The sequence below is a fragment of the Trachurus japonicus genome, chromosome 22 (genome assembly GCF_045865225.1).
Source record: "Trachurus japonicus isolate A0001 chromosome 22, Traja_1.0".
NCBI lineage: Eukaryota > Metazoa > Chordata > Actinopteri > Carangiformes > Carangidae > Trachurus > Trachurus japonicus.
Window position 1 is genome coordinate 14,033,578 of NC_140928.1, and position 14,034 is coordinate 14,047,611.

Consider the following 14,034-nt stretch of genomic DNA (forward strand, 5'->3'; position numbering starts at 1 on the left):
TTATCAGCTCGAGTGCTGTGGTGCCTCTCTTGCCGCCGATATTCTTCAAAACACCTGTTAATCTTTAGGGTCCCGGCATGGGCAGCAGAACACTTCCCTTTCAGCGCTTGTGTGGCTTTACAGTAATCATTTTAAGCCCGAAATAAACTGCAGGTAGCTGTTTGGTCTTTGGCCTGCTGTCACAGTTAGAGATCATCCCGGGCCTATCTAGGAAATGAACTATTATGTCTGTATCAGATTAGAGATTGTTTGTATTCAGGTCAATGTCACACATCTCATCCGTGAGCGGCCGCAGAGCAATCACACAATGAACGCGGAGCAAGCAGCCATTATTGGTATGTGCCTAAGCTCTCGGTGTACCCTGTGGCCTGTTTATCTGTAGACTAATATTAGTGGTTGCAGTACAAACCAGCCTTGCTTAGTGGAGATTTGCACGCTAAGTCACCTCAGTCTTCTTAAACCCTAATCCTCCTCACACATCTGTGGGCTACACACACACACACACACACACACACACACACATATACACTTCCTTTTTAGCGCTCTAATTCCAGGCAGCACAGTTGGCAGTAGAGTGACACCCCCCTGCCACCTCTCAGCACTTCAGTTTGTTTTACTTACTGGGTATTTTTAACATGGGGAAGATTAGGACAGCGTTGGGTCTGCTTGCGAGGCCTTCCCCCTGCTTGTGGGGTTAAACAAGTGTTGTTTCCCCCGATGCGTAGTCGTCGTCGTCGGCCTCGCTTTTGTGGCCACCTGATGGTGCCAAGCCTCGCACACTCAGTCCGCTCGACATTTGAAGACACACTAGTATGCACAAGAGTAAAAAGAGATCAGAAAATAACTGGGTTTAATTGTGCGTATTGAGGGGAGGACAGCAGGGATAGGATGGCGGTCAAAGCCGTGTAATCTCTTAAATGTCTTCCAGCACAGAAGCCTCTGGCTCTGATCCGCTGGCCTGGGTCAGCCTGTAACAAAGTGCAGACCTATGCGGCCTAGTTGAAGCAGCTAATGGGCCTCTTAACTCGCAAGCTGTAATTTGCACTGTTGAAACACTGTTATGATCCGTTACCAGATTTTCCACATTGTGTCCCTTCACAGAAAAGCATGCAGTCAGTGGGAATCCCACTGCGGAGCCTTTTCCAGAAGGCATGGAGACCATCATGTTTGGTGAGACCACACAATCACACGTTTTTTTAATCACAAATAACCCAGATGGAATATTTAGCCACAACACATTGTGGTTAAAAATGTTGTGGTTGGTATGAGAGCACAGAAGCACTAATACACTGTGGGTTTGTGTTTGTGTTTGTTTGCGTACCGCCGCCTCTCACGTCCAGGAATGGGCTGTTTCTGGGGAGCAGAGAGACTTTTCTGGAGGCTCTCGGGGGTCTTCTCCACACAAGTGGGCTACGCTGGTGGCATCACACCCAACCCCACCTACCACGAGGTCTGCTCAGGTACTACACCCTGCGCTTTTTTTTCATTTTTTTTTTTCAATTATTTTTACAGCGTCAACACTTTGATTCATATTAACCAATCCTGCTGCTTTCCTGCGGGGAGGTGAAGGAGGTTGGCAGGACATTTCTCGGTAAGATCAGTCAAGGTTCAAGACATCCCCCCACCCCAAAAAAAAAAAAAAAAAAGCAAAGGAAAAAGATAAAGAAAAAAGAGTCGGAAGGGTGTTTTAAGCACAGCACTCTCATCCTCTCGCCTTCTTCCCTTCATCTGCAGTCAACTACTCAGAATGTACTGCTCCAGATGGGCTGCACCCCCCGTCCCCACCCCCCCATGACCTACTTGTAAGGATTGGGCTCTGTACTGTGCTGTACTGCGGCGTTTTTTGCCAACAGAAGTTACTGTGTACGAAGCGCCATAAATGGGCTTTTTTTCCCCCCCTCAAGACTACGAACAAGACGCTTTATTCTTGAATTCTGTATATTTGCTGTGAAAACGTTTGGCTACCTCTCCGTGGCTCCGAATCTGTTTCTTCCTGTTAGCCTCATCATCATGAGATTCAAATAGATCATGTAGGGAGTTGATATATAATTCAAATGAAGATGTCTGGGCTCTTGCTCTTACCCCGTGTGTCTCTCCTGTGTTTTAGAAGTCATGAGCTGTTAGTTTGGGGCTGCTCCATTTCTGAGGGCACATCATTGCAGGCAGGCGTGGAGTCTAGGTGCAGGCGCAGCATGGGGGACGTGGAGAGGAGGGGAAAGATGCTTTGGGCTTGGCTGGCAGACTTTCTGAGCCCGAGCCCTTCAAGGGATTGTATGTTTCCTATCTGTCTGCCTCACAGTCTCCCCCTCTCTCTCTCTCTCTCTCTCTGTGAGCTCCCCAGCAACAAGATGGTCAGGATGGAGATGGAGGCAGATGACAGAGAAAGCGAGATTGAGACCTGCAGCAAGTGAGGGAACTGGTAAAATAAACTTTTGAGGGGGGAAAAGAAAATTTGACGAGGAGGAGGAGAAAAAAAAGTGTGAGAAAGAATAGTTGCCTGTCCATCGGCTGAGAGAGTGCAGGCGTCGCTCCAGTGGCCATGACGGAGCAGAACACTGCGACGGCATGAGACCGAGGAGCTGTCAACACAGCCAGGGCAGACAGACAGACGGACGGACAGGAAAGAAGGGGCTGATGGACCTGTCAGCAGAGCCAGGGAAGGATGGAAGGACAGGCAGATAGGTGGATGGTCTGACAGACAGAAATAAGAGAGGTTGAGGTGCAGCCAGGTTTGTCTTGAGAGGACGGATGATACAGACAGCTGAGAGGTATTATCAATTATCAATTGGCAAATTTTTTTTTCTCAACTAACGCACAGTTCAGCTTGTTTCGCTGTTGGGAATCAATATAACCTTTTGTGCTTCAGCTCTAAAGTTCTCAAAACATTACAAGAAAATAGGTTGCTGATGTTGTCAGCATCTTTTCAAATGACCCATATGGTTGTTCCAAAAAGGACTTCATAGCAGTGTTTTCTACGGTGGCCCTGAGAGCTCAACACACCACAGTTAACATGAGTTTTTACCGCACATATTAAATTCATGATGTTTTCAGAATTTGCAGCATATTTGTGTACTTGGATGTGTTTTCAGTAGTTGTGCATTGAGCTCTCGGGGCCACAGAAGTTTTTTTGTGCAAGTTTAGGCAACTAACTACTGGTGAAGGCCAGGGGAAGATACGTAAGCTATGATGTTCATGTGTTTTGTTTCCCCAGCCCTCCAATTCAACTTCCTCCAAGAGATGTTTTGTCATTGTGTAACAATGCCACAAATTCCGTCTTTGCTTCTTAAACTGAATTAATCCCACATATAAGGTTGTCTTCTCCTGTCGATACCTGTGATTCAGGGTTTGATTTAATGCAATGTTGGATTTTACTTGTTGTTATCGCTGTAAGCTGGTGTATCATACATGACTGAGCTGTATCACACTTTAATTATACTCCCCACAGTACCTGTGTTTCTGATGGAAGCGGTGGTGGGATGGTCTGCCTGGTTTCATTACTCAGACCTGGTATAATCCACGCAGGTGGTGTGTTTACGTTGTTTCAGTCACTGTGATGGAGACCGTTGATAGCCTAAGGTTTGCGACGTAAATGGCTTCGCCATATGTGTGTCTCTGAAATGGAGAAGATAATTCTGCCTTTTCAACATGCTTCACGTTGCTTTCACTCTCATCCATCACCACTGGCATCCGAAACGTGTAGGAGAAAACACAAGCCAGACACAATTCATGCAGTGTCCACATTTTTCATTTATCTCTGTAGCCTCTGTAGCATGTAGTTACATTTTTGACAAACCACATGTTAGTTACAGCGTAGCCGCAGAGCTTCCACATGTAGTTGCCATAGGTACATAGTGACCTCTTAACACAAAGCTATAAATCCATCCAGCTATAGAATTTACAATAATTACCCCACCATTATTGCTTGTCGTGGAAATCAAATAGTCATTAAGTTAAGTACTGAAAGTGTCAAATAGTGCTGTTTTTCTGGTCTGGCCATTCTTGTCATTTCTGTCTATCATTAGTGAGCCCACCTAATAATAGTATAGAAGTTTCTTGTGACTGTTTATAACAGCCAGGAGCAATTAAACAGAGCAATTAAACAAAGCAAAGGGAAACATGGTGGCGATTTGATTTGGGACGCTGTCTGTACACAGAAAGCCATTCAACCTGCTGAAGTGTCCTTCAGCAAAAACGCTGACTCTCTGGCAGCTTTACCGGTGCTGGTCTGCATCACTTTACAGCCTTTCACCCCCTTCAAGTGGGACAAGTGTAGAAATCATGGAGCAAATCATGGATCATGCAGCAGCACACTTTTCCCCACACATCCCAACAGGTTTTGGGAGGTTGCGCTGCTTTCTGTCGTTGGTGTTGACGCTCCATGTTTAGCCTACAGCACAGTGTTCAGTCCCACATGTTGAGAGAATCTGCATAATGTTTGTTGCTGTCATGAAGGAAAAATGGGAACAACTCCAGCAAAAAACTATTCGTTGTTGTACCCTCACCTGAAAGTTATTCCTGTTTTTTGATTTAAGCAACAACGGTTTTAACAGGTGAAGTCTACCATGGTGGTTTGGCACGGGATGATCCTTTGGGCCTTTGGGCGTGCTGGGTGTCATTTGGAGACAGAAATTGGAATTTGGCAGGCTTCCTCCTATTATCTGCATTGCACCTGATGCATGTATCTGTGTGGGCATGCTTGTGTGTGTGTGTGTGTGTGTGTGTATATACTGTGTCCATTTCTGTACACCTGCGCGTGTGTAATGTGTGAACACGAGAACAGAAGTGGTACAACTGAAACAATCCTTAGCCAACGCCTCTGTATGTACATTTAGCAGCGGTACGTTGGGATGAGGTGTGTGAGTGTACCTTTTCTGATATGTGTGTGTGTACGCGTGTGTGTGTGTGCGTGCATGTACCTGCATGTGAGACCTAAAGCAGTTTGAGAGTGCCTGCAGGCAGCATGTTGAAGCTCTGAGGTCCTGGCAGCTGTAGACAGGAGCGAGTGTGTGTGTGTGTGTGTGTGTGTGTGTGTGTGTGTGTGTGTGTGTACATGTGTGTGTTTGTCTTTGGCAACCTCCACCATAAGCTGCAACCTTTACTGTGCCCTCTCTCTCACACTCTTTCTCTCTCCATGTGAACCTCGCTCTGTCACACTCTCCCCATTGTGCCAGCAATAACAGAGCCGTGTGTGGATTCACCCTGAAGTCACATTCATACATTCACCTTCATACACCCAACATATTTGTACGCTATCCCTATACATTTTTTCCACACATGCCTAATTGTGTCTATTTTAGTGATAATCAATTGTTTTTCTTCCAGTATTTGTGAGTGAAACTTCAAGGGGACAAGCAGAGGAAGAGGAGGAGGAAGGAGCGATGAGTCAAGCAGACATCTGACATCATGAGCGAAAAGCCTTCACATTTTTTGGTTATGATTAATTTGACTTTGTGTTTCTCCTTTAGGTCTGACAGGTCACACTGAGGTGGTGAGGGTGGTCTTCTCCCCTGAAGACATCAGCCTCGAGAAGCTGCTCAAACGCTTTTGGGAGAGTCACGATCCTACACAAGGTAGCATCATACACACACACAGAGACACACTCTTGTGTAGACCCAAACGTTGCCCTCAAATAAGTCCGGTCCCGAGGGGCACAGGGTGTATTAGAGCAGAAGGATGATGCCCAGACGTGTGCCTGCGTGTGCGTTGTTGGAGGTGGTGGTGGGTTTAGGGGGTGGGGGATGTGGGAGGAGGGAAGGGGGGGGGGGGGGTCTCATGGGTGTAAGCCAACGCCAGACAGTGTTAATGTGTCTGAGATCCAGCCATCCATGGAGAGACACACCAGTGTGGTGCGTGTTCAAGGCCCGACTCCCTAAAAAAAAAAAAAAAAGAAGAAAATGTCTCTGTGTGTTAGAGCATGTGCGTGGCATGTACTTGGTCCAATGTTGAACCAGCTGAGGAATCCTTCCTCTTTTGTTATTCACATCATGTGCGCGTTTCTTTCCTGACTGATCCACCGATGATACTAAATTTGTTCTTTTCTGGGTCGAATAATGTCTGAACTTTTGTTTTATCGCGCTCTCTCTGCGTTTCATTGGCGGGGTTGTTCCCTTGACGACGGTTCTGAAGTTGTCAATCACCGGAAACTGGTACAAAAACTTTTACAATGACGGTGTAACATTTCACCAAAGGAATTAAAACGCTGCGGGAGGGAGAGGGGGGGGGGGGTTCAGATGGGTTTCTGATCCATGTTCATCTACACTACATATTCTATATTGTGCTGCATATATTAAACTCCATAGCTTTTGAATCCTGGTTCCCTCACCTCTCCTCTTTAGTGACACGCATCTCTTCCCCACCCATCTCTCAACTCCTTCTCTCCTCCTCCTCCTCCTCCTCATCGTTGACAAAAAAAACCCAACCCCCAACCCCCCCTCAAAAAAAAAGAACCCATCGCTCCCATCTCTTCTCTTCCGAGTGTCTTGCTCTCTTGTTTTCTCTGCTCACTGGAGGAGGTGATGTAAGAACATTAATGCACCGGGAGGGCACGGGAAGGGTGTGTGTGTAAGTGTGCGAGTGTGTGTGAGTGTGTGCGCGCGAGTGTGTGTGAGTGTGAGAGAGCGAAAGGACAGGCAAAGAGGTACTCTGCTCACTCATGTTGAATGTAGGGAGGGGCATGACAAGTTGGGAAGAGATGGATCAAAGATTCATAGGCCCGACCTTCAGCTTTAAAACAGGCTCTCTCTCTTTCACACACGCACACACACGCGCACACACAATACACACTCGGCGACGTTAACCCACGTCAGTTCTGTCATCTCTTTTACATCTGTCATGATTGCTCTCTCATACACTGTGTGACCCAAATACACAAAAAAAATGTCAGCCGTGTTTGTGCATCTTTCACGGCCAACCTGCTAAATACATGGTACGTTTCTTCACATTTCGCTCCACTTGTTCCGCCAGAGGTGGGTTTACAGTATTCAGGTTCATCCCCAGAACCGCAAGAACGCCGATCAGAAGAGATTTCTTCTCCCGTTCTCTGTAGCCAAGGGCAGAGACACATCTTACTACGGGCAAAGGCACACGCAGAGTCGAGCCGACACGCCACAGGGCGACGGCACTGAGGCCAAACGAGTAGTCATGCATTTCCCCTGACTCACTGCCTTGTCTCATCTCATGTTTTATTAATAGCATGCAGCTTATTGTCTATGCACTCCACTAGTTGTGTGTTGTTGTGTGTTTTTTTTGGTCACAGTTAAGACCAGGTGACATACTTCGAACCGCAAACTCAAACGTACGTCCTTTTTCTTGGGAGCGTTAACTCCCCGCCGCCTCTCTTCGTCTCCGACTCTGGGTTCACGTGTAGCAGAAATTCCTCTGATTTGACAAATGTGGCGTGGAGAGGTGGAAAGGGGCCCGCTCGCTGTGCCTTCACGCATGCTTAAGCTCCAATTTATTCTGTCCACCTTAGAGCTGGGCTTAAAAGAGAATGGAGAAGTTAAGGAAGTTTGCTCTTTTTTCCCCTCTTTTAACTGCACAGATTCACTTGAGATCATCGTACATGGAGACGAGCCCGGGAACATTACGAATTCCGTTTTCTCCTGAATTATCAACGCTGAGCCCGTCCTGTTTCATCTACACACTATGTTGGAGTGCCTCTACAACTATCATGTATAGATCATGCTCAGTGGCATGCAATACTTCCTTTTAATGTGTGTATGTAGGTGTGTATCTGCAAGAATATGTGTGTACGTGCGTGCGTGCGTGTGTGTGTGTGTGTGTGTGTTTTGAGAGCCGTGCCTCACTGCTTTGCCTCAGTTCAAAAGGGTTTAGTCCCGACAACGTGATGTCGGGCTGCGTCAGCTCCACCAATCCCAGCCTGGATAGCAACATTAGCAGCCAATCAGAAACTCCCAGCAGCCTTTGCTGTATGCCCTCTTTCCATATTCAGCAACACTAGTTTCAATCTGCTGGCTTCCCTGGGATGTTGCATAAAGACCCCCCATTCAACACGCTCCCATATTACAAGTTTCTTATGTCTGCATTATGACAACTCTTCAGTAACACAACCTCCTGTGTGGATGCAAGTACAGTATGTGGAGACACCGGAGCACGGGGCGAACTCTCTGCACTCAGAGTGTCGTCCACATGTCAGAGGGTAACACAGCGGTTGTGTTTCGTCGCAGCGGTTGAGAAGGATGATCTGATGTGTTTAGAGTGATCTCTGTCGTGATGCAAACACATTGTGCTCGTTCTTTTCACACACTGCGGATCAATTGCGCACGCATCGTCATACGCAAGCATACTGTTCACTTCACATTATGCACAAGTGCTCATTATGCCCACTCAAAGGCGGCTTTACCCCATTTGTGCACACATGCGGATAGGCATAACGCGTGCGCACAGAACATGCGGAGGGTGAGTGCGCACAGCTGCACCAGCGGCACGTCAGTTTGTTCACCCAATGCTTCCTCAGAGAAGGCCGCATTTCACTTTTATCTGCAGCCATTGGAGGATAGAGGCACCTTATCTAGCTACTTCTGTCATTTTTTTTTGTTTTTTTTTTTGCTCTCTGACCTATTCAAACATAAGGTCACTTCCCTTCCTCTTCATCCACTTGTTCACTTATTTCTTGTTTCATTTTTTCCCCATTTCTTCAGTTCTTTCCCCTCCGTTCAGTTTTACACTTTCTTTACCAGTTTTCCCGCTCTCTCCCTGTCTCACCCCTTCTTTGCGCCCACCTCTCACATCTCACCTGCCCCCACCACCACCTCTCCACCTCTCCGCTCCTGTCCCCTTTTGCGGTGAGCGGAGCAGAGGGCCGAGCGAGTGAGCAAACAGCCCCGGAGCCCGTCAGCACATCCGCACAGCAGCTCAGAGAGTCGACCGCTCCCCGAGGCCATCCGCTCATCACACAAACACACTCGCATCAACTCTCTCCTCTTTTATCTCTTAGTCACCCCCCCACCCCCAACCCCAACCTAAAAAAAAAAAAAAAAAAATCTCTTCCTCCGCACCCCCCCAGCCGCCCTTCATCTTAACAACCGAGGCTTTTCCCCTCCTCTTTGTTTCCTCCTCATCTCTTTTCCTTCTCCTTTTCCCTCGTTCCCTCCATCCTCTTCTATTTTTCGAGGCCATGCAGTATTTATGGTGTGGGCTGCTGATGCTGCGTCAGTGAACAGGCATCGCAGGCATATGCCGGTAGACACAAAAACACAAATGCACAGCTAAGTCGGCCGACGCGGCTGTCCTCATTTGATAGCATCTCCACGTACATGCATGCTCCCCCTTGTAGATAGATGTTGAAGGAGTCACACGGTAGAAAAGAGATGTATTGCAGGTCAATTAAACAGGTAAGTGCATCTTGAAAATCAGTGATGGTGGTGATTTTTATTCATTTCAATTTTTCTTTTTTCTATTTTTTTCCAAATTGCATCGTGTCATCACTGCACAGGACATATAGTCTGTGTTATGCTATATATAGGGCTTATAACCCACACTCAAATAGACATATATCAAGCTGTCAGCAATCTGCTAAGTCATGCTGGTGGCGGTTTCTTTCTGACAATTGAAATTAGCATGAATATTCCATTTCTATATCTCCTCCCCAGCTGGCTGCGACACACGCCAATTCCCTGTTGGGGTCCCCCCATGTCTCCCCCTGTGTCACCACAACCCTTAATTTAGGGGTCTCCCCTCTATCTAAAGCCAAACCCCACAGGAGCTGACCTTGACCCCTGACCTGTGACCTCTGCCACCCCCACACTCCTAACCATACCTCTTTCTGTCTCCCCTGGTTGGCTGAGAATGGCTTGCTCATTACCAGGTGTCATTTATTACACCCTCACACACGCTGACAGCCCTAATTTATGGAGATTGCGGCACGTGTGTGCACAGCGTGGGGGGTGGAGATGTGTGTGTCCATTTGATTATGGCGCAGCTTTATAACTTCTAATGCGCTTTTTTTTCTTTTTAAATCCTACATTCATAAGACTTAAGTTTTTATCTATATTTCTGCATCAATGGAAATGAATGTTCTCTGGAATAATATGGGAGAAATAAAATGGCAAGTAGAGGAGAAAAGAGCAACTAACCAAACAAACTGTTAAATAAAATAAAAACTAAAATACATTACATCACAACCTCGGCTTTAGTTGTTGATTAGAAACCTCAGTGTGACTGTAGCTTATTAATCACTGGTAAATGATTATGCACACATATAGTTAAAACACTGTCAGCCTGAATTTCAAGTTATGAAAACTGGCATTTGAGTTCTGGCAAATTGAGTTGACATCACACAAAATCAGATGAACTGTACTAAAAGAGTTAAGCTTCAAAATAAGATGTGTGGCATTTGAAAAATCAATATATTTATTTTTAAACCTATTGCCTGCAGGGAAGTGAAACTGATTCAGGAGCTCATTGTAAACAGAAAATTGAAGAAGTCATAGTAATAATATTCTTATTATAGTTTGTAGCCATGTTCATTGGATATTTCTGTTTATTTTCTATTTGAAAATAAAGTGAATAGAAATGTATCAATTAAATAAAAATGTAACTGTTTGCAAAGCCGTGTGTTATTTGTGAGAGTGATTACAGGCTACGAAAGAAATGTTCGACGTATTTGCAGCATTTATTCAAACAGCAAATCTGAATACTGTCAAACATAAAAGTTTCCAATATGATATCACTGACTTAAACATTAGGAATTCAACTTGTGCTCTCATCCGGATTGATTTGGGTTCAACAGTAGAACAAGCTCTGCCTGTTAGATTTAGATGCGGCCAAAAATAAACAGCACAAGGGCCAGAGTCACAGTGCGCTGACAAGATGCCCAGAACCATGAAGCGATCACGTTAGAGAGCTCTGCTCCAGCAGGGAGCAGAAAATGAAAGCTAAGGAGAGAGAGAGAGAGAGAGAGTAAAAAGAGATGACAGTAGTTAGTGCAGTGATGATCTACATGATATACATTTACACATCAGCGTCTCATCTGCACACATGCACGGTGGCATTGGCGGGACACACACACAAACACACACACACACACTCTTCCACTGATGCTTTAAGGTTGCCCCCGTATGTGTAGTGTCACTATCTGACAGCCAGGAGCATTCACTTTTTTGTTTTTTTTCTCTGTGTGTTTGCATATGTCTTACATATATATATATATATATATATATAGATATATACACTTTGTGTGTGTGTGCGCGCATGTGTTTGCACGTGCAGCTGAGTGTATGTGTGTATCCGCTGGGGATGCTCTCACCATCCCAACTCCGTTCTCTGCCTCTGTCTCCAGCCCATCAGGAGCAGCTTACATAAGAACAGGGCAAAAATAGCAGCTGAGAGAGGAGAGGAGGAGAGGGCTCTGCTGGCACGCACACAGTCGTAACGGGACCGCGGGGCACAGCACAACCCTGAGTACTATCACGCACGCACACACACACACACACACACACACACAGAGGGAAGACGGCAGTTATCAGGCATTATGGTTTTTCTTTTTTTCTTTTTTTTTTCATAGTGCGCTAGAATAGTAGAAGTGACGATAGCTGGTCAGGCTTCTCCAGCTAAATAATCCTTGTTGATGTGTGGATGGCTGGGGTATGCCTGGAGTGGGTGAAGTTAATGTTACACTGAATGACAGTGCAGGGAATTGGAGGTAGAGGAAGGGGATACAGAGGTAAAAAAAGAGGGAAGAAAAAGAAAACTTACATGAGATTGTTCATTAGTGGCAGCTCTGCACTCTAATTGGTATGCAGCGCCAAGTGCAATAATTCCAACTTCATTTCAGATGTTTTTCCTCCAAACTCAGAAGGATGCGAAAAGTCGCCAATTACACAGAAACATTTCTTAAATATTGCGGACACTGACAATAGCTTGAATTCTTCGTGTATTCTTCCGTCTCTGTAATAACTTATTTTTTCTGCCTCATTTGCAATTTCTTTTTATTTTACATCTGTATGAGTGCAGCCTGCCCTTTTGAGATACAGAGGGAGTGAGAGAGCTGAAAGAGATAAAGGGAAAAGGAGGGACATTCCATTAAGAGGTGTGGAGGTTAGGATAATCTCAGCTCTTACAGTTGTTAACGGATGAAGGATCGTGGTTGTGTAGAAGACACCAGGGGAGAATGAGCTGGGGTCAGGCCACCGGTTCTGTAGAGGAGAGGGAAGAAAGGGACGCGTTAAAGATGCAACACGCACCGGTACAGCGCCCTCGTTCTTTGCCGGCCTTTTATTTCTTCCTCCGTCTCTTCTTTCTCAGCCTTTCCTGTCTTTCATGGCAGCCAACATCCCGTTTAATCAGATTACCTTCTTGGTGTTTCATCTCCTTTTTAAATTTCTCACAAACTAAAAATCACGAGTGTATGCTATGCGTGGTGTGTGTGCCCACCTTTTCTCTTGAAGCTCACAGTCATACATACACATGTGCTACATAAGAGGGAAGTTATGGATGTTGGAAGGGATTCAGTGAAGGAGCCAGAGAAGAAAACTGAACGAGTACAAATGAAGGAGGGAAGGTGAGGGTGGAAGTGGGAGAAATGGAAAGCTTTTATCCCCCAACAGCCAGCAGGGACAAACTGAGTGGAGCCATTTTTTTTGTAAGCAAGTGTAAACACTGGAAGACATTTTTTTACAGAGTTGCAAAAAAAATCTCAGCGGATTTGAACACAACAAGCCCAAAAAGTGTATGCATGTGCATTTGTGTATACGTCAGTTGGTGCATGAATGTTGGAGAGAGAGCTCCCTTCCTCAGGGACCCCTCCTCCCACCACCACCACCATCTCCCATTTTGTCTGATTTTTGGCTTCCATTTGTGCGGAAGGGGTTACTTTTAAATTTGCTGATTTTTAGGGTGGCGGGGCAATTAATAAATATTTTTGGCTCTTGTGGGTGTAGGTCAGTGACCCTGAGAGGCGGCGCGTGTGTATGCGCGTGTGTGACCCGAAGCCCCTCCCCTTCTGTCCACCCCCCATTACCCTCTGCTTTCAGAGGCAAGGCTCTCATGCATAATGCAGAGAGAACAGGGAGGCTCTCATTAATAATTACTGCCGCCTTTGATGGATGGAGAAAATAACGAAGGGGGCTGTTAAAAATGGAGAGAGCGAGAGAGAGATAGAGGCGGGAGGAGAGAACCAGAGTTTTTTTTTTTTCTTCTTTTTTTTTGGGGTGGTATTTGTTGCTGTTGTAGCTCTTTGAGGACTGAATGCTTGTGGGGATGGATTTGGAGTTGGTATAATCAAAAGCTGGGCTGATGTTTTGGATGGTGTTAATATTTTGATTAGGAAGTAACTCCTCTTCTGATGGTGGAAGGAGCTCTGAAGATGAGATGAATCTTAATTGTCTTTGTGTTGGAAGCAGCTATTACCACTCAGGGGTTTTTGTCTCCTGACTTTTCTCTAATATTCCATATCTTCAAGCATTTCTTTGAGATGAAACGCCTTCCCCATCTTTACTGTTTTTTTTAATGGGGATTACTTAATTATTTATTTTTGAGATATTACAGATCGCTCTGCTGTAAAATATCATATTACAGCAGTCAAGCCATTAGTTCGATGATAAATGACAGGTTTTCTTCATATAGTTATTGCATATGTTGTGTGTTAATAGTTTTATGTGCGTGTGGTTGGACAGAACCATAGGGTCAGCAGGGAAGGTCAGAGGGAACAGCGAAGCTACAAGACCCCTGCCAGCCAGCCAATCAGAGTAAAGGCTCTGGTGGACAGCCAATGGTAGAGTGACTTGGTGGCCTTTGATGGAGGGGCCACCATTCGCCTCGTCCCTGAACAACAGCGCTGGGGGCAAGATGGCCGACATCCAGCACTGCAGAGATGGAGATGGAGATGGAGATGGAGATGGAGGGAGTGAGAGTAGAGATAGATGCAGAGACAGAGGGAGAAAAATGAGTGAATGTGGAATACTCCGAACACAGGCGGGAAGTTGAATTAGAAAATCAATACTAACAAAATAGTAGAATATGAGAACAGGGATGTTTTTAGCCATGTTAACAGCATGGCTCTGTGGGCAGCTAGTC

General features: G+C 45.7%; 1 protein-coding gene across 1 annotated transcript in view; it reads left to right on the forward strand.

Annotated features, from left to right (window-relative positions):
* The window catches only part of msrab (methionine sulfoxide reductase Ab), a 34,418-nt gene that overhangs the window by 5,393 nt on the left and 14,991 nt on the right, over nt 1-14,034 (forward strand). Inside the window, exons 2-4 of the mRNA XM_085766930.1 lie at nt 1,102-1,170; nt 1,341-1,460; nt 5,466-5,570. Of these exons, the coding sequence (XP_085623056.1) occupies nt 1,102-1,170; nt 1,341-1,460; nt 5,466-5,570 (294 nt within the window). The remainder of the gene's footprint in view (nt 1-1,101; nt 1,171-1,340; nt 1,461-5,465; nt 5,571-14,034) is intronic.